A 21876-nucleotide genomic window follows, 5' to 3' on the forward strand; every position below is an offset into this window, starting at 1 on the left:
CAGCCACTCAAATGCCACTGCATTAAGGTGTCACTGTAGCCTTTATCTGGATCTTCTGGATCTTCTGTCGTATAGCAAGTCTTCACCGTATATTGTTTGACTTTTCAGGGAATCCAGTTTTCTCCTTGATCATTATTTTCAGCCACAAAAACTAAAGAAAAAGATACCCAAAAAGAAGCATGAGAGCAAGACCTTCACCATGACTACATCATTTATATCATATAATCTGACTATGGATCACAATGCAAATGACCAAGGAAGCAAAGATTAACACCACTATGTTCAAAAAATTCAGCATACCAGGTATGGAGATAAGATCAGGACTTCCAACCATTGATCTAAGCCACTGAATTCTGCTTTTGCCTTCCTTTCCACCGCTATAAATTCCACGAATAGCATATAAATTGGTGTGGAAACCCCTCCCTTCAATCTCCAGTTTATCAATTTTGGGAATCCCTAAAAAGTAAGAAGATACAGAATGAATAAAATATTAAAGAAAAAATACAATGATCACAAATGAAGATTTAGTGCATCCTGTAACACAATAACCACAACAGTAAGCATCCCAGCAAAGCATGCATACAAACGTTTAAGTCATAAACCATAGAAACCCTTTTTTTATATGCTAACAATGAAAAAAAAAAACAAACAAGAGACAACAAAGAGGCCCTCAAGTAGAGACTACGACATACATTATGGATCCACATACAATGATTCCTTATTTAGAACACCCGTCTCATCTGCATCAATTGAGTGGACATTTCTCCAAAAGAACCACAACACTACCAACTTGCTAATAATATTTCTTTTTGTTGACTACCAAGTACCAACACCAATTTTAGGTGCCTATCATGTTTCTAACTATTTAGCATAGGGAATTAACAGCAACAATAAATCACTTTTTGTAACAAAAAGATTGAAATTTTCTCCCACTAATGCTCTAGATCTAGATCATGTTGATGAAAAATCCCTCGTGCAAATAAATCACAGACGGAGTTTTTGTTGTAATAGGCCACTTTAATGGGCCTAAATATGGGTAGCAGGTAGGAAAACGGGATTTATTAGTTAGTTAAGTCGGTGTCCTAGTCTTTGTTTTCTTTTAAATTCTGTTACTACGTACTATTTCCTTTTATAATCTTGGCTAGATTAGGGGGGTGTTAGATTTCTAGCTTTATCTCAATGTCTAGTGGCAGTCTTCTAGTAGATTAGGGGACCTAATCAGCCTGGTCGATGGGATATCCAATTCTATTGAAATGCAATTTTTTATTACTTTCCCTTTAGATACGCTTATCTATAATCAATTCTGATGCTATCCTACTTGGGTTAGCTTACACTATAAATCGATGTAAATTTCCATGCCCCCCCCTCCCCAACGATTTGAAGTAATATATCAGCTTACTTTTCTGAAACTTTGGCGGTATTGAATCCATAGTGTGCTTGGTAGAATCCAAGTGAAGGCTAAGGTAAATTCTTTAGTAGAAGAGTGGATTCTATTCACAGGATTGGTTGATTCCTGCCCTGTTCTATCCATTCTTTCATTTTCTATTATATCAAGTTTTGTGTTCTGCTCTGTTAGTTCCATATCCTATATTCTCTATTCTGCAATCCTGTTTGTACTAATCTCTAGCTGGATTTTTCTGGTTTGGGATTTGTCTACATTAATCCCGTTATTGAATTGGCAGTTGGAAGTCTCACCGTATTTCAGTTTACACCCAAAAAGAGAAGAAAGATATTAGCCAAACGTGCATCGTGTTGCAGCCAGGGAATCATTGGGGAAATCTTCTGTTGAGATGGAGGGAGTGGGAGGGAGGCTTTAAAATAGTTGCCCCTCTCAGGTATAGTATTTGTGATAATAGGTTAAAATTTGTTTGAGAGAGATAAAATGTTCAGTTGGCTTGCATCCCCATGTACCATAATGCCTAAGAACTGCTCAAAGAATAAGACTGAAGTGCATACATACCTATCACAATATACCATAGGTGCAGAAGAAAATGTGTAACGAATGTACAGAATGTTTTTTAACAAAAACTATACATTGTTGGAAGAAAGAATAGATAACAAATAAATTATTTATGTACACACAGAATAGCTCTTAGGCATCTCAATTTTTCCGAATACCATACACTCCCAACATAATCCCCACTCTTACCTTTTGTGGTTCAAGGAATCATATACCTTGCATCCATATCAGCTTGTGAAACCCATGATAACATACACATGTTATGCAACATGTCGATACATTTTAAATAGAGGATTTCATCAGGAGACTTGAAAAGTAAAATACCTGGCACAACAGCAGCAGTTTCTGAAGAGGCAGGTTCACTCGACCTTCCAAATGTATCAGTCACAATGCAATCACACCGCAGGCATCGACCTATATCCTCCAATCGCACTTTGTATGAAGACAAACACTGTGAAGGCAAAGGCTCAAAAGATGTCTTATCTCCCTTATCTGATGTACAGAACCTGCACCATAGTTACTCATGTTAGGTGCAGCAAGAATTGGAGAATATTGTGGCCACAAAGATCCTGTATCACAAATATCTATCATCTCGAGCACTGTCAGAGCTTGAATATTTTATAAGTTCGGTAGACAACACAACTTTAGGACTCATCCAAATGAAGTAGCATGAGGACCAAATTACATGCAACGAAACTGAGACAACCAAACCAACAATGCATAGCATTTTCCTCAAGCTCGCGTTTGTTTGCAGACAACCGATGCAGATAGGGATGGCAAAAATTTTGATGAATCAAGGTCCAGGTCACACAGTCAGATGTCTTCCTCACCCTGTACTACCCAGATCTCGTCTGAACCAGATTTTTGGAATGGACTTATTTCCATGTCTGACCTGGTTTGCATTGAATCCACAAATTAAATGCACATTTGGTGCCTCATAATCCATAAGACTCAAATTGAACCAATTCCAACCAATCTGATGCTAAACTATAAGTCAAATCATCAAATTGTTAATTAAATAATTTTAACTTGGGCAAAAAGAGTTGAGGTGTATGGATTACCATATCCAGAGCAAAATCAGTTTTTAAATAAAGATAACGAATTTTCCTCACCTATTTTAGGTAGAAAGAACGCTGCCAGGCTGCGTAAGTTACGTAGCGCCTCCCTGTGTCTATTTCTCACCTTCCTCCTATAAAATGACATATCTGCCCCACTATTTTGGGAGGAAAGAGATAGAGACAGGGAGGCGCTAGTGTAGCGTACAACCAGGCAGCATTCTTTCTCCCCTATTTTATTACAAGAGATTTATTATGATCGTCTAATGAAATAACCCATTTTTTAACTTATATATTCAGAGAAAGATGATAGATTCAAATTCCAACTAGTGACTCATTAAGTATGCAAAATAAAGAAGCTTGGAAACTAGAGCAGTGAATCATTAATTATGCAAAATATAAAAGTTTTGAAATTAGAGCTTCAAATGGATAAACAAAATCAATGAGGCACACATGGAAGAGTAATGTAGTCATAGATTGGTAGGAGACTGTTGAAATAGTAGAATGACTCGTGTCTTATGGGACACAGGCCAGCTTTATTTATGATAAGGAGGAGAACATTCGAGAATATGAGTACAAGACATAAATACCCCTATGACATAAGTATGACATAAATACCCTTGTACCTCATTTTACAACACTCCCCCTCAAGTTGGTGCATAAATGTCACACATGCCCAACTTGCCAATAATAGGATGAAAGACCTTAGCACTAAGACCTTTCGTAAAGACATCAGCCAGTTGTTCGTTGCTAAGAACAAAAGGCACACTAATGAGACCCGAATCCAGCTTTTCCTTGATGAAGTGGCGATCAATTTCCACATGTTTAGTTCGGTCATGCTGAACTGGGTTGTGAGCAATGTTGATAGCTGATTTGCTGTCACAATGAAGCCGCATAGGAAGAATGACAGGGACAGCCAAATCAGTGAGGAGACACTGAAGCCAAAGAAGCTCACAAATACCATGTGCCATGGCCCTGAATTCTGCTTCAGCACTAGACCTTGCAACCACCGATTGCTTCTTGCTCCGCCAGGTGACAAGATTACCACCAACAAAGGTGCCATAACCAGAAGTAGACTTGCGGTCATCAGGTGATCCTGCCCAATCCGCATCTGTATAAGCCTCAATGCGAAGATGATCACGAGGAGCAAAGAGAATGCCATGGCTTGGAGCAAATTTCAAGTGATGGAGAATACGCAGCACAGCATCCATGTGTAAAGAATATGGGTCATGCATGTACTAGCCGATGCAAAGGGCTTTACACAGAAATATGGGATCGATCCCATATGTCTGAGTAAAAGCCCTTTGCAAGTCTGGCTTTATATCGGTCCACTATACCAATATACCATCAGCCCTTTGCTTGACTGCAAAGACCCATTTGCATCCAACCATGTTCTTTTATGGAGGAAGACGAACCAGCTCCCATGTGTCATTTTTCTTTATAACCTGCATCTCTTCTACCATGGTTGTCTGCTACTGCGGATGAGCAATAGCTTCCAGCCAGTTCTGAGGAATAGATGCAAAAGACAAAGAAGACACAAAACTATAAAAGGAAGGGGAAAGGGAATCATATGAGACAGTCTTAGCAATGGAATACAAGGTACAGAACCTAGTGCCTTTACGAAGGGCAATAGGCAAGTCAAGAGAAGGATCATTGTCAAAAGAGGGAAGAGAATTACCAAGATCTAAGACAGCCAGATCAGGTCACAGAGCTGGCGATTGGTTTGGTAGAGTTGGAGATGTAACACTCGTGGTCTTATCCTGCCCTTTGCAAGTGTAGACACGTAACTGTGATCTAGGCCGAACTGAAATGGAAGGAATCTCCCCCTGCACAGGAAGCTCAGCTGGAACAGTAGAGATGTCAGGGTAGTCCTGGAAAAAAACGTTATCAGGGAAAACCTGAAAATCGAACAATGTTGAGGCTAAAGCAACACAAAACAAGGATTGGCCCTGTGAATCACCAACCACAAGAAAGGATTGGCCATGAAAAATCTTCATACAAGGTTGGCTTTGTAGATCGAAAAAAGCACAGGAAAAAAATGCAAACCTCTCAAAACATGGGAAAAAAATCCCTTGAGTGATTTATATCATGAGAGGCATAACAAAGAGAGAAAAAAAGGGCTCTCAGTGGATTAGAAGGAGCCCACCGAGAGCCATGGAACAGGGTGATGGTGGTGGAGATGCAAAACCGAGAGAAGAGGAGAGAGGTTTCTCGGTTTTCGTGGAGGCGCTAAAAACAAGAAAGAGAGAGAAGAAAGAGATGGACCAAGATTAGGTGTTTTGAGTAACCCGCTTTGATGCCATGTTGAAATAATAGAATGACTTGTGTCTTATGGCACACAAGCCAGCTTTATTTATAATAAGGAGGAGAACATTCCAAAATATGAGTACAAGACATAAATACCCCTATGACATAAGCATGACATAAATAACCTTGTACTCCATTTTACAACAAAGACCAACTAGGAGCCAGTAAACCAGGATCTGTTATGAATTGGTGAATTGGTTAGGTCAAACTAGGGTTTTTGGTGAAATTAGGGTTAGGGTTTGGTTAGGGTTAAGATTTGGATCGAATGCTAATATGTTATAGGGGCAGGTGTGAAAAGTTTGAACTAAAAAAGGAGGGATTTTGTTGGCTGGTTAGGTCTGGGAAGAATTTAGGTTATGAGAATGTTGTTCAGTGATGGAGGGATGTTGTGGTTTGAATGGGGTAATGGGAAAACAGCTTGGTTTGAGTATTCCAATTGGGCAAGAGAATACTCGATCCAATTATATGAAGGTGTTGTTAGCTGAATGGTTTGTTAAGAATTTTGGGCGATGGGATTGTTTCAAGAGATGGATGGTAAAATTAGGGTTTTGGGGTGGTTTGGAGGATTTGGAGAAGAATGGGTATTGATGGGATGATTCTAACTTATTGTTGTTGCAACGGCAGCTCAGTTGGTTAGAGGATCTTGAATAATTCTTGAGTCTTGATTTTGAAAATTAAAAAAGATCTTCAAAGAACTTGAACGAGAGCTTCAAAAGAACCACCCGGGCTTCACACCAGGTGTCAATCGGATCAAACACCGACCCCACCAGCCTTGATCAAACACAAGACAAAAATCCTCAATATAGAAGAAGAACAGCAAAAGCTTACGTTAATATCAAAATTCGTGTTCAATGTTTGCCCCCCTTACAACCTTATATAAAAGACTAAAAAATAGACTCCTACACTAAAAAGGAAAGGCCTAACCCAATTCTTAACCTATTAAGTAACTTAAATTGACTAGGAAACTGAAATAGACTCAAAACAGAGTCCAAATCCAGCCCAACTTAAATACTTAAAAGAATATACTAAAATCACTTAAATTGACCATTCGTTGAACCGGTTTAATTTATGAACAAAAACATCAAAATAAAACTAAGTATGGAACTAAAACAACTAATCCCGTATGCAACCTAATTATCCATAGTTTAGTTAGAACTTGAAGATGGATCGATTCTAGTAAGAGAAAAGATTTATAGCAAACAAGAAGGAGAGAAGAGAAGAGAGACAGAAGAAGGAGAAAGGTTGAGAGAATCGATTATGTGTGTTAAGTGATTCTCAACACACATATTAGCTTCATTAATTAACTCTTATGAATTACACAAACCACGCTAGGGAGGTAAATGGAAATAAAAAAAGAAAGGAGAAAAATAAAACTTAGTCATTTCTTATAATAAGAACTACCCTTGTATAAAATATTCTAACAACTCTAACACTCCCCCTTAAGCTGGAGAATAAATGCCGTACATTCCAAGCTTACACAATAAGGTACTAAATAGAGCAGGAATGAGACCCTTGGTGAAGATATCTGCTATGTGATCACCTGTCGCCACAAAAGGAGTACAAATGCAACCAGAATCCAGCTTCTCTTTAATGAAGTGTCGATCAACCTCGATATGTTTGGTTCGATCATGTAGAAATGGATTATGGGCAATACTTATAGCAGGCTAGCAGCTTTGTTGTCACAATAAAGTCTCATTGGTCCTTCAGTGTCAAAACCCAAGTCTTGAAGTAGTCTCTTCAGCCATGAGTTCACACACTCCATGAGTCATAGCTCTAAACTCTGCCTTCGCAATAGATCTAGCTACAACTGGTTGTTTCTTGCTCCTCCAGATAACTAAATTGCCACCCACAAAAGTGCAGTACCCAGAAGTAGATCTCCTGTCAGAAACTGAACCAGCCCAATCAGCATTTGTGTAGCCTTTGATCTGCAAATGGTCATGCTTGGCAAATAGAAAACCCTTTCCTGGGCAGGATTTCAAGTACTTAATGATGCATGGTTGTTTCTTGCTCCTCTAGGTAACTAGATTACCACCCACAAAAGTACAGTACCCAGAAGTAGATCTCCTGTCAGAAACTAAACCAGCCCAATCAGCATTTGTGTAGCCTTCGATCTGCAAATGGTCTTGCCTGGCAAATTGAAGACCCTTTCCTGGGCAGGATTTCAAGTACCTAATGATGTGATACACCGCATCCAGATGTCCAAGCATGCATGAACTGACTCACCACTCCAACTGCATAAGTGATGTCAGGTCGAGTCAAGGAGAGATAGATTAGTTTCCCAACTATAATGTCATCAACATAGACAATGAGAGCTGTGATTGTACCATTTCCTCTCCTGATAAACAATGTGTGGTCAGCTTGTCTCTGGTAATACCTATTCTTCAGGATGACTAGTCTAAATCTCTAGAACCAAGTCTTAGGAGACTGTTTGAGGTCATAGGGAGCTTGCTTCAAGAAACACACTTTCCCTTCAGTTGAGGGACACTTAAAACCAAGTAGAGGCTGCATGTACACTTCTTCTGCTAAACCTCCATGAAGAAATGCATTCTTCACATCTAATTGGTACATCGGCCAATCTTTATTAGCTGCCACATAAAGAAGAACTATGATTGAGTTATGCTTGGCTACAGGGGCAACAATCTATTGGTAGCCAATGCCATACACTGGACTGTACCCTTTTGCAACCAGCCGAGCTTTATATCTTTCCACTGTACCATCCGATTTGTACTTGACGGTATAAACTCATCTGCACCCAATTGGAATTCTCCCCCTGGGAAGATTAACTAGTGTCCAAGTACTATTCTTCTCCAGAGCCACCATATCCTTTGACATTGCTTGCATCCATTTTGGATCGGATAAGGCTAAGGGTGTAAATGAATAGCCGAAATCCGTTTCCGTATCCGTTTAGCATTATCCGAATCCGTCCGAAAGCTAAACGGATGCGAATACGGATAGGCTATAGCTATCCGAAAAGCTATATTCACATGTAAATGGATAAAATATCCGATCCGTATCCGTGTTCGTATCCGTTTAGCACTATCCGAATCCGTCCGATAGCTAATCGGATGCGGATGCGGATGCGGATATAGCACTATCCGAGCCGAATCCGATCCGTTTACAATCCTAGATAAGGCCTCTGTGACATTTTGGGAATGGAAGAAGACTCAAGGGCAATAGAGAAGGCAATACCTATAGGAGATATAGAGTCATAGGAGACAAACTGGGCTATGGAATTAGTACAGGCTCTCTTCCCCTTTCTCATAATAATGGGAAGGTCTAACTCAGGAGAAGAAGTGTTACTTGACAGGAAAGGATGAGACTGAGGATGTGGATCCAAAGAGGGCTTTTGGCAGGGCTGCTTTCCTTTTCCCTTCAAGCATTCACCTCTTTTGTACACAACATCTTTGAATGAATCTTTCCATGTGGTTTTTTTCCATGCTAGCATCACCACCACTACTAGCATCAACATCAGCATCAACATCATCAACAATATCCACTTCTTTGTATTTTCCAATATCAAATAGGAATGGGGAAGTGGAGGTAGGCAAGGGAGATAGAAAAGGAATGACATCAGCATCCTGTTCACTTCTAGTGCTGCTCTCCCCCTGAAGAGGATGCTAATGAGGGGAAAAGAAGGGAATAAACTCAATGAAGGTGACATCTTTTGAGAGAAGTCTCCTTCGGGAAGGAGCGTGGTAGCATTTATACCCTTTTGTCGAATCAGAGTAGCCCAAGAAGATGCACTTGAGGGCTTTAGGGTCAAGCTTGGTGCAGGCTGATTTGTTGACATGAATATAACAAACACAACCAAAGACCTTTGGAGGCAAGGAGAAGCCTGAGGATTGAAGAGAAAGAAGTGCCAGGGGAGATTTGGAGCCAAGAAGTGGAGATGGCATCCGGTTAATAAGGAAGGTAGCAGTAAGAAGTGCATCAGACCAAAAAGTCTTAGACACATGCATACCAAAGAGAAGATTCCTGGTGATTTCCAACAAGTGGTGGTTTTTTCTCTTAGCCACCCCATTTTGTTGAGGGATGTCAACACATGCCAATTGATGGATGATCCCATTATCAGTAAAGAACTGTTGGAGCCCCCCATACATGTACTCATCCCCCTTATCAAACTTATCAATTCGAATTCAAGTACCAAACTGAATACTGGTAAATTGATAAAAGTTCTTGAAAGCATCATAAACATCACTTTTTTGTTTCAACAAAACAGTCCAAGTGGACCTAGAATAGTCATCAACAAACGAAACAAAGTAACGAAATCCAAACAAAGAAGTAGTGGGAGAAGGCCCCCAAACATCAGAATGAACAAGGGAAAAAGGTACAATAGATCTATTACCATGATAAGGATAAGACGTTCAACAATGTTTAGCAAAAATACATGATTCACACTAAAAAACATAAGAGGGAAAAGAAGTAAACAAATGGGTAATTGTCTCCTCATAACAATATCATAACACTGAAAAATATAAGAATGGCTCATGGAGAAGACCAACCATGCCATAACTGTGGCATTCTGTCTCCCACTTCAGATACCCAGGATCAGTAATGGCAGGCTCCTCAATAGAACTAGTAATATACCCTAATTTTCCACTACTGCGCAGGGACATCTTCACAGAATGAGACCAATCCGAGTAGTTGGTATTGTCCAACTTCACAACAGAGATTTGGGTGTTGGGATTATAAAAGGAAGACATAGTTGGGTAACCACTACTTAGGCTGCTAGCTAGAGTTGGTCTACTGACCTCAAAATCATTCCCAGACATAGTAGATATAATAGGCAGACACTTCAACAGTCAATATAGTGTTCTGCTCAAATGAGAAGTACACTCAACCCAAACAAGGGAGGCAAACCAGTACACAAATGGTTCCAAATTAACCAAATCAACTAGACAGGGGCAAAGCCTTAAAAACAGCAGGCATACAGAGAGCAAAAACTTGCATAACACAAACCAAATCCTTCTAACACCCAAAGAACTTCAATTCATAACAAGATGCAAACCTTCCATTCTCATCAACTAATAACCATCCAATGCATCGGCTTCCAAAAAGAGATCAAACAAGAAGTAGAAACAGAGTTGGTGGTACCTTTGGAGCAGCAAAGAGTTGAGCTATGCTCCTCAAACTGCTCCTCTCTTCAACTGAGTGTTGGGGGTCTGAAAGGATACCCCTGGGCAATCCCAAAGCATCAAACCTCATCCCAAAAGGTTGAGAGATGAGGAAGAAACGAAAAAAACGCTGTAGAGGCTGGCGGTAACTTTGGGTGCAGCTGTTATAGCTTCAATCTTCTTCAACAGCGTCTACAGTCCTTCCATTGTATATTGGTTCAAAGAATGGAACTCCAAGGGATGTAATACTTCACATTGTACAGCCCCTAGTGGAACCCTCTATCCTTTTAGGGTTCCAAAGAGAGGTGAAAAACAACAAAACTGAGCTTAGCCGACTCTCAAACCAGAGGACTCAGCTCTGATACCAAGTTAGAACTTGAAGATGGATCGATTCTAATAAGAGAGAAGAGATTTACAGCAAACAAGGAGAGAAGAGAAGAGAGGAAGAAGAAAGAGAAAAGTTGAGAGAATAGATTATGTGTGTTGAGTGATTCTCAACACACATATTAGCTTCATTAATTAACTCTTATGACTTACACAGACCTCCCTAGGGAGGTAAATGGAAATCAAAAAAGAAAGGAGAAAAATACAACTTAGTCATATCTAATAAAGTAATAATAAGACAATGGTAGAACTACCCTTATACAAAATATTCTAACAACTCTAACAAGTTTAGGCCCATAAAAGTGGCCTATTACATTGAAAACCCATGGGATCAAAGGTCCAACATGTACACAACTCGACCCTAGACTTATTCCTAATAAAAGAAGCCCAGTTTGGTGATAAATCTGCATCAAAGAGTTAATGAAATTTTGATGACTAACGAGGCATTATGGAGAGAAGTAAGGTAAGGGAAATATGGCAATTGCAATGTGGATTGGAATCTGAGAACAGTCATAATGTCTCACGTGTGAAGGTAGTTTGACTAGGAAGGACACCATAAAGAGACAAGTAATCCTTGAAAGACCCTAGTTTGTGGTGAGCTATAGCAAAAGAATTAGACTAGGGATTCAGTTACTGGGGGGGAAGTAGACTACTATGAGAAATCCATATACAGACTGATTCATTGTTTGGATCAGCTGATCAACCCAGATGGATCTGATACCTCAATCCTAGACGAAGGGACAAAGTCAAGATACAAAAGATCTTCCAATCACCCACTACATAAAAAGACCCAGAAACTCCATATGCTGGAACCCAATATTCAGAAAGGTCTCCATCATTTATCACTTGATGTGTCTGGTATTAATTGGCAAATGCATTTGAGGCATAGATATCCTCCAACTGCTGAGAGGGGCCTTCAGTGACAAGATCAGATTCTTCTAGGGATGACCCTTTTTCTCATTTGTTACAGTCCAGGGAAGGAGAAAAACCAAAGGTTAAGGCAAGAACAAAAGGCTCCAAAGCATTTGATATCTGGCAGACCTTGTAGAACAATTACTCCTTTTGCTATTTGTAACCGACTATGGAAGCAAAAACACCAAAGAACATTAAAAGGAAGAAGAAAAAGCTCCAAGGCCTTTGAGATCTGTGGAATTCTTACCAAAGGCTTGAGCCTCATCTAAAAATGGGACTCTTACAGAAGGATCGGGCCTCACCTAAAATTGAATTCTCCTATGTTCCTACAGAAGTCTGGGAATCAGAGTTCACAGCCTTGATTTCTAGCTTGGTAATCATAGACAGTGAATATATATATATATGATTATACATAGCTTCCTTTATGTTCGGATAAGGCTGAGTGTGTTGTTGTTGTATATATAGTTTCCTTTATATGGGAGGCTGTAATTCATAGAAGTTGCACAGCCCTTCGAATTCATCATACCTATGCACGCTGTAAGGTCATTGGTAATTAATTAAAAACATTCTTTTATCTAACAACAACCAAAAAAAAAAAAGTTGGACTCAAATACGCAGCTTAAAGAGCATGATGCAATAACGCTGATGCTTCAAAGGCCAACCATAGATGTTGCCAGGTTGGTTTAACCAGGCCCTCATCTTTGCACATGAATTAGAACTTTGCATTCTCAACAACTACCATACAATTTCAAGAGCATTGCTACTTAAAAATTGAAGAAACGTGGTCAAGTGCCAAGCGCACTTGGTAGCTAGTGGTGCGTAAAGGCCCATTGCTACCAGGAGGTCTTGAGTTCAAGCCTCCTGGTTCACATCCTACATCCTCCCCTACCTATCAAAAAAAAAAATTGAAGAAACAAAATACCAAATTCCATAAATAGTTCATCATAAACACTTCAAGCTTTCTATGTACTGAATATATCTAAAAAATCCAATAATAACCATCCTAATTGAAGCTCTGATTTGACATCTTACCATTGGTATTTGACATCTTTTTTGTACTTCCCCCAAACAAGTTGTTGTTTGTCACTCTTTGGGATCACTTCAACAGCCCTGAGTATCTCCCCTTCAACAGCCTTTCCAGTAAGAGCAAGGGTTTCGATTCTTGGAAGTTCTGACAAGAAGTAATTTGAACATGAAAAGGAAGCAGTATGTAATTTCCACTATTAATAGTTTGCAGGATAACACATTTAACTCTATTATATGGAAAGACACAATCACAGATGGAAAACATGCCCCCAGTGTAGGGTATGGGAAGACCTCCTCGAAAATTAAGGCCACCCCACCAGGTTATTAAAAGGGCAGAATAAAGTTCCACAATGGAATTTCTCTGCTACTTTTGACAGGAGACTTATATGTGCCAGATTTCTCAGTTAATTTCAAGATGGGAAAAGTTTTGAAAGACTCCATTTATATTTTCCCTTCACTATAGGCACTTAAACAATATAGTTCACACCATATATTATAATAAACTGTCAAGAATTTTCTTACACCAGTCAACAAATCCAAGAGTTCACTATACATCAGTTCTGAATTTCTGATACCATGCTTTATTCAAGCAAAACTCATTACTCATTAGCAAAATATCAGACTTGACTCTTTCTAGTATTTGTCTTTTAAATGTTTTCCTCTCCATTGATTTTCAGACTCAAAAGGGCAGGGCCATACGCTACCAGGTATTCCACATATTTATTTGTTCTTTTTTTTCATACGGAGTTCAAAATTCTTGACACTTGACAATAAACCTTATATATAAAGTAACAAACTTCCCATGACTTGATCAAGGCATTTCAAGGGTGATGCAAGTCAATTCAATCACAAGTCAGAGACTTTCCATCTTACAGAAGATGTTAGCCCCATACATAGGATATAAACAATGCAATTATTATTCAATCTCACCATGTGATACAAGACATAGTCAATATACTGACAAGTCCATGCTCAGTGGTTTTGAAGGAAAGGTTACCTGGAAGAATAATGTCAGTTGGCTCAGACAATCTGAGTTCCCCGACAACTGTATCTGAACGAACTGGTGTATACCTGTAAGTTACATTTTGGAAAATTGTTTAACGATTACAAATAAAAGTAAATTTAATAGTAGTCAAGTAAAGATAAAAGATGAAATGACAAAGGTAAAGCATCTGCTAAGAGCATAAAGGAAAAAGAAACAAAGCACTTTCTGCAATAAAAACTTTAACAGTTATCCACCAAACAAATTTACAATACAAATTCAAAATAAAATCAACACAACCCAAAATCATGGCCCCAGTAATCCTAATTCTACTTAAGTCTATATCTGATGCAGTTGTGATGCAGATAAAAAGTGGGCTCATTTTAGTGGAAATAAGTCTTGGGTTGGATTCTATGCATGTTGGGCCTTTATCCAATGGGTTTTTATTTCAATAGGCCACTTTGATGGGCCAACAATATGGGTAGGAGGAATGAATACGGGATTTACTTTATTAGTCAGTCTAGAGAGAGTCCTATTTCTTTATTTTATTTATCATTAAGTATTTTAGTCAGTTTGAAATCTCGGTCAAAACAATCAAGATATCGCGAAGTATGTCGGTTCCGATGAAGGTCGAAACGAAACTGTGAGTGATTTTGTAGGAATGCAGGGTTTTGGCCGAAATTTTGGTTTTGACTAGGTTTCAGTACGAGACAGTTCAAATAAAAGCACTACTTTGAAGAGTTAGAGTTTGTGCCTCAAGTCTTCAATGAAAAGGTTACCAAAGCAGAGGATTGCATTATAGAGGTTCATGAAGACTCAGTTACAGCAGTAGTGCCTGATGAAGTCGTGATTAAGGAAGACTTCAAGTACATTCTGCACGAAGTTGACACCACCCCTGATGCTAGTCTTGCCATCGGAGAACCTATTGAGTTTGTGATTCCACCTCAGTACTTTGAAGAGAAAACTCCCAGGGTTGAAGACTTTATTCCTAGCATTCCTACATTACCAGAGTTTTGTTTGGGAATGGTCAAAGCTGCTACTCACATGTTGTTTCCCCTTCATTACTACAAAATTCGAGGATGAATTTTTTTCAATCTAGGGAGAGTTGATGGCAACACTGAGTGAAACTACACCAACCAGCCTGATCGGTTAGTGGCAGTGGCTACTGGCCTTAACCGGTTGTACAGAGGTTGGCAACCGATTTGATAGGTTGGCCCAACTGGCCAGAGAATGTCCGAATAATATCAAGCCGATTGTCCAATGACTAGTTTTTCCCAACGGCTCTTTCAACCGGTCCAGTTGGTTAACCAATAGGTCGACTGGTTGACCCAAAAAACGACTGTTATTTGACCATTGGAGATTACTTTTGCTCGTACTTTTTGGCTATAAATAGGTCATTAAAGGACAAACTTTACACAGCTTTTGAGACATTGAATACTATTCATTTTAGAGCATTTATTAAAGTCTTTTTGTCCTTTCTTTATTCACATTTGAGTTGAGCATCATCATTATAAGATCTTGTTCAAGTCAACTCAACCATTGAAGGCTTTCATCGCAATGTTTGAATCTTCTCATCAAAGAAGATTTAAGTTAGCCTTCGTCATGTGTATACATTCACTCTCATATCATTTTGCACAGGCAGTATTCTCCGTATAGGTACTACCTTTCCTCACTTGTTTTTTTTTTTTTATGAACCCTTTCTTCACTTGTTTATTTATATTTAAATACTAGTATTGATCCAAGAGTTGGAAGAACTCTTGATCAAACTAAGTGCGCATTAACCTAGACCGGACTTAGGTGTTTGCACAGATTCTCTTGTCCTTAAAGATTGTTTGCACAGATACTCTTGTCCTTAAAATATTTTATGCATGGATCCTCTTATCCTTTAAAGAGCTTTTGTAAAGGATTCTCGTCATGTAACAAGATTCTTGTCCTTAAAGATTGTTTGCATGGATACTCTTGTCCTTAAAAGATTGTTTGCACAGATACTCTTGTCCTTAAAAGATTTTGTGCACAAAACCCCTTAGCCTTAAAAGAGCTTTTGTAAAGGATTCTCTTGTCTTGTAACAAGATTTTTGTAAATGTGTTGTTTCCCACCTACTACACTGAAAGGAAACATCTAGTGGAATTCTCTCAAGTGTTGAGAGGAGTGGACGTAAACTCTTGGAATCGAACCTCTATAAATCGCTTGCCTATTGTCACTATTTTGTTTCAATTATTTTTACTTGTGCGATTTATTTTATAAAAAGGACCCAATTCATTAGATACAACCTACTCACCCTCTCCCTCTAGGTTGCTTCACAAAGATGTTCTTTCCCAAGTAGGATTATTACATAACTGAGAATCTAACCCTCAAATTTTATTGACACTTTGCGATACTGATCCTCAGTCCATAATAGACCTTCAACCAGAATTTGAGTATAATCAGACAAGTCCTCTGTTACTGATCGTTGGTCCATAATAGACCTTCGACCAGACTTTGAGTATAATCAGACAAATCCTCTTTGAACTATTTAAATTTATCCTAATCTGATTTGTCTTTTTTCCCTGTGATTCAGTCGCAAACTGAACTCCCACTGGATTTCACTGATTCGGGATTAGCACTGCATTAAAATCTTTGGCTTCATGCACAATACTACTAGCCACAAAAGTACTTAGCAAGGCACAACTAACATCTTTAAACATGAAAAGATGAATTATATGTAGACAACTGTAACAATCAATTGCAACAACGGCAACAGTGTGTTGCTAATACAGAATGTGCAACCATATTTTGTTGTTTTTTTTTTTTTTGGGTGAATAAAAAATTCATTACCAAAGGAAAGAAGGGGGGGGAGAATACAAACAAGCACGAACCAAATTACAAAGCTTTACCAAAAAAAAAAGGAAGAACTTGCAAAAAAGAGGGCAAAAAACTCAACAAAAAGCAACATGCTAAAGGATGGGCAAACTCCGGACTGCAAAAAGCACCCAGACCAGCCTTGACAACCTCACACTAACCCGGGTCCCAAGACTGCGGCAAAACATGATCTCGATGTCCAAACTCATAGGCAAACGGTAGGAAAGGAGTAGGCATGGGGGCTAGGAAAGGCACCACCAGCCTGACAACCTCACACTAACCCGGGTCCCAAGACTCGCGGCAAAGAGCATGATCTCTGATGTCCAAACTCATAGGCAAAACCTTCTCTGGGTAGGAAAGGGAGTAGGCAATGCAGGGGCGAAGCTTAGGGAAAGGCACCCAGACCAGCCTCGACAACCTCACACTAACCCGGGTCCCAAGACTCGCGGCAAAGAGCATGATCTCTGATGTCCAAACTCATAGGCAAAACCTTCTCTGGGTAGGAAAGGGAGTAGGCAATGCAGGGGCGAAGCTTAGGGAAAGGAGGGGAGCTTGGGTTGCGCCGACGAAAGACTCGAATTGGAAGGGGGGCGATAGGCTGGGGCACAAAGGGGAGTGAACCAACATTGGAGGTAAGGTCCAAATTAGGGTGGTTCTCAAGGAGAGAAAAAACAGGCCCATTAAGCCTAGCGGAAATAGCCAAAACGGAGATGGGCTTGGGCAAAGAGGGTAAGGGAAGAGGAGTGGGAGCCACAGGGGGTCCACGCAAGGGGAAGAAGGGAAAGAGGTACGAGGGGTCAGAAAGGGCTTCTTAAGAGCTTTGAGGAGATTTAAGATCCCCAGGTTCAAACGGGCTGGAATAGGAGGGGACAAGACGGTGATGGAAGGAGTCAGAGCCAGCGTCTCAGAAGGGAGAGCAGAGATGGCAAAAGCAACAGAGGGATCAGGCGAAGAGACCAAAGGAAGGAAATGGTTGTGACCAACGGTCCTTAGGCCATCAGGGACCAACAGACAGGAGGGAGATGAAGGGGGACGAGGAGGCGGAGACAAGGAAGTTGAGCCACGACGGCAAGTAGGGTTTCGAGTCCGTCGTCGGCGATGACCTCGAGAGGGAGAAGAAAAGGGGGCACCTTCCCCCACCAGGGGAGGAAACGAAGGGAGGGGGTAGAGGGACGGAAGGGCCTTATGAGAGGCCAAGCTAGGGACACCAGGGGAGGCGGAAGGGCCGATGGCAGGGGTAAGAGGATTTGGATGAGCGATGGGGTTGCGGTGTTCGAGAGAGGGATGGGGGTGATTTCAGAAGTTAGAGAAATGGAAGGAGGAGAAGTCAGGGACGGACATTTTCCAAGCAAGTGACCAAAGACATTGCAAGTAGCGCAATGGGGAGGAGCCCAATCGAAAATCACAGATTGCTGGAAGGAAAATCCTTCGCTATCAGTGACGGTGATAGAGGACGGTAAAGGGACATCGGCGGCAACTTCTACGCAGATTCTAGCGAAAGCGAGCCTATCTTGTTTCTTTGTTCTTCAATCTGAGAAGAGAGGCTTCCCAAGTACAGAGCCCACCATGCTGAGACCATCCTCACACCAGAAGTGAAGCTGAAGCCCTGGTAGAGAAACCCAGAGAGGGATAGAGCTGAGGTCGAGTTTGTTGAGTTGCAGGTATCAATCCCATTTCCTGAGGAAGATAGGTTTCTTGCCAACATTCCAAGGGCCACCTTCAATAACACGAGATTTGTCGAGCTCCTCAGAAAATTTGAAGATAAAGAAGCCGTTATCAAGCAAGTCTCGACTGAACCCATAAGTTTCCATTGCATAGAGAGGGAGGTTCTAACTACGGGGAAGGGAGGACAGCTGCAATAAAATGCCCAACAAGGCATGTTTCCTAGTTGCGAGCTTCATGGTCTAGAAGGAGAGAATCCTACTGGGCAATCTTAGTGGAACTGATAAAGGTGGGGAGAACAAAATGTATTCGATGGCCATCTCCAGAAGAAGACTTGGAGTTGCCGAAAAGGGAGGACCAAGACAGGCCGAGGGTAGGGGGACCAGCAGAGGGATGGCAGGAGGTAGGAGAAGATGGGAGAGAAAGAGGGGGAGGATCCTTGGGTGGCGACGGCACCACCCCAGGAATGTCGGACATGGGATGTTCCAAAGGTTATGGTTCAAGGCTTCCACCCTTGAGTCTGTAATTTACTATAGGGAAAAAGGTGGGTGCGTGATCATATTTTGTTGTTATTTGGGGAAATGGTGTGATTATTAGATACAGAGTGACTTCCATTTAAAAACATTCAAAATCAAAATGATCTTATTTTGCACTGGAAAGAAATGTTATTCAGAATTCAAAAAAAAAAAAATAACAGGTTTAATGCAATTGAGGATTTCAAAAAAATGGGGGGGCCAAATTTCGGTAAAAAAAATGCAGAATTCAGCAAACAGTTAGAAAAAGATTAATTTGGGCATTAAATATTTACATTTCAAAAAATTGAGACTAAAAAAGCGCATTTATTAAAAAGCTAGTTATGTTTTGTGACAATTCTGAATTAAAGCCAAATCCTTTGTTCCCTAAATTATTTGTGAGGACCAAATGAAGTTTAAATCTTTTAGGCTGAATTATTTGTTTACCAATTATTTGCAAAATTTCAAAAAAAAAGGGGCAAACTTTCACAAATTTTCGAAGGGAACAGATGTGGTAAGAATTTTTGCCGCACCAAATTTCTGCAGAATTATTTACGAATTTTCCAAAAATGTTATTGGCAGGTAGGAAACAAATATAGACAGTTGTAAAAAGAACTCCAATATGACCTCTTTCCATCTTAAATTCCTAGCCTGGTACCAGGATTTAATAAATTATAGAAGAAAATAAGCCAAGAGTGGAAAAGAAAAGGTTATAGTGACGAAACTGCATTTGTAAATGCAATAACACCTGTATTTTCATTTTCTCAAGAACCTCATACACTATTAGGCATAAATAATTTATTATTTATTCATAAGAATTCAAAGCTTAAACTGTCATAAAATCTCACTAGAGATTGGTTTCTATTCTGTAACAAATAAGTTTCCAACTATTCTCAGTTTTTCCTTGGATATTCTAATAAAACTGAAGAACTAGTTAAAATTCAAAATGCAGAAGTTTGGGAAACACAATCTTAACTACAACATAAGCCGAAATTTCAAATGGCCAATCAACTAAGAATTGAATGATGATCTAAAAGATACTATACTAACAAAATTGACTACAAACAGAGAGCAGCCAGAGAATTGTTACCCAAACAACAAACGACAATTGAAATCTGCCTCCACAACTTCATAAGTGGTGCTGCTCGCTCCATTAATAAGAACAATAGTTCCATCACTAGTTTCTCTATACCAGCTAAACAGGCTTGTTCCCTCATATCCACCATAATATTCACCTTCTCCAGAATATACACCAGAAGAAACCTCCTTAACACGAACATTAGATACTACTGGTGGAGCTGCATTACAAAACCAGTAAGTGATAAAAAATAAGAATGGCATCCGATGACAAGTGTTAATATAAGGTAATCTTCCCAAGGGACCAAAAGAATGATTAATATATGTCTCCAAGGACATATAGTAGTTGGTGCAATGCAGAGATGGGGAACCACCATTTGCCTAACCCACCTAAGCCTCAGAGATAAAAAAAAATAGTCAGTACTAAACTCTCTCTCTCTCTCTTTACTCAAAACTAAAATTTATTGGATAATAAATAGTCAATAATAAAACTCATGGATAAAAAATAGTCAATACTAAACTTATACCTGGAGAGACAGGATTATTGCTAATGGCAACCAATGGTTTCCCCCAGATACCATCTGCACGTGTAGGCACCCAATGTAAGGCCAAATAAGACCCCAAATCTTCCAGTGACGGAGTGTATGCTCTGCAACAAATATTCGTCATTAGTTGAATAATAGAAGTTTTGGAGGAAATACATCAGCTCTGGTATTTAGAAATTGAAATATGGCATAGTTATCAAGGCGGCAACGCGACCAAGGCATTGGAAAGGGTCTAAAATCAAGGCAACACAAACAAGGCAGACCAAAGCGTCCAAAGTGCCCCCGCCAAGACGCCCAAGGAACCTCAGCGCCTTGACAACTATGATTCATGGTACAGCACAAAACTTACAATGTGTTTCCACTTATAAGAACATCTACAGAAGCCTTAGATATGTTCATCAAATCAGATCCCTGGAGCTTAGTCTTTGCTCTGTACCAAATATACTCTGCACTGCCTTCCTGTCCACCATAATATGACTTCTGGGGAACCACCTCTTCATCCTCACAGCAATCAGGAATGCTGAGTTCAAATCCCACAGGATCCGCTGTCTCAAAGAACATCATAAGACATTGCACAAATAATTTATGAGAATGAGTACAAATAGAAAAGAGGGAAGGAAAAGAAAATGCAAGAATTGATAAGAAATTTCATCTCCTGAAGTCCAAAAATATTGAAAAGAAAAAAGGGTAGCAGAGAATATGATAAAGATGTGAAATCAGGTCTAAACGATATTGCAATATCTAATATATTCTCAAAAGTCAAAACAAGACGCCTTCTTTCCACGCATAGTTGTCGCAGCGTCTAGGCGACCCAAGTCATTGGAGGGGGCCTGGACATCAAGGAAACACCAACAAGGTGCCCTTTCGATGCCTGGACAACTATGTGTCCATGCATCATTCTCATCATTTCAAATAGCAGATGGAAACAACCAATCAAGAAATATTACTATTTTCTAACATGGGAAGTTGCAACATACTCACTGCCCAATATTATCATTTCAAAATAGAATGCCTAATTCTATTTCAAATGATCAGGAGTTTCTGCTGGATACAACAAGATCTGATTCTAGTATTTTGAAGGATGGGGCAAAGGGCGAATTTTCTGTCAAATCCATAGTTGTCAAGGCAGTTGGGGGGGGGGGGGAGGAACCAAGCCGGCCCCAGCAAGGCACCTAGGTGCCACCTAGGCAACTATGGTTAAATCTGATATTAAGTGAACCGGGTGATTGCTATTCTTCTCCCAACTCTCCCCCCCCCCCCAGAGGGAAAAAGAAAAAAGGAAAGAGGCTTTAGATTGGCAGATTGGTGTTATATTTCCATTGAGGAAGAGAAAACTGCTGAAATTATTTTTAAGATCCAAGGTCATTAATTTGATGTAACATTTCAATTTGGAATCCTTGACATTACAAAGAGTGCTGGCAATTCATCTGAAAATGATTGTCCCTCATGGCCATCTACTAAGATCCTAAGAGGTGGTGTTGTGGAAGCTTCTTTTTCTTTA

General features: G+C 39.9%; 1 protein-coding gene across 1 annotated transcript in view; it reads right to left on the minus strand.

The window, feature by feature from the left end:
* Nucleotides 1-21876, minus strand: part of LOC122652351 (187-kDa microtubule-associated protein AIR9) — a 56462-nt gene that overhangs the window by 5886 nt on the left and 28700 nt on the right. The window contains exons 27-33 of the mRNA XM_043846065.1: nucleotides 20725-20920; nucleotides 20358-20479; nucleotides 19844-20051; nucleotides 13756-13829; nucleotides 12765-12903; nucleotides 2285-2466; nucleotides 301-456 (exon numbers count right to left, since the gene is read on the minus strand). Of these exons, the coding sequence (XP_043702000.1) occupies nucleotides 301-456; nucleotides 2285-2466; nucleotides 12765-12903; nucleotides 13756-13829; nucleotides 19844-20051; nucleotides 20358-20479; nucleotides 20725-20920 (1077 nt within the window). The remainder of the gene's footprint in view (nucleotides 1-300; nucleotides 457-2284; nucleotides 2467-12764; nucleotides 12904-13755; nucleotides 13830-19843; nucleotides 20052-20357; nucleotides 20480-20724; nucleotides 20921-21876) is intronic.

This window comes from Telopea speciosissima, chromosome 2 (genome assembly GCF_018873765.1).
Source record: "Telopea speciosissima isolate NSW1024214 ecotype Mountain lineage chromosome 2, Tspe_v1, whole genome shotgun sequence".
Lineage (NCBI taxonomy): Eukaryota > Viridiplantae > Streptophyta > Magnoliopsida > Proteales > Proteaceae > Telopea > Telopea speciosissima.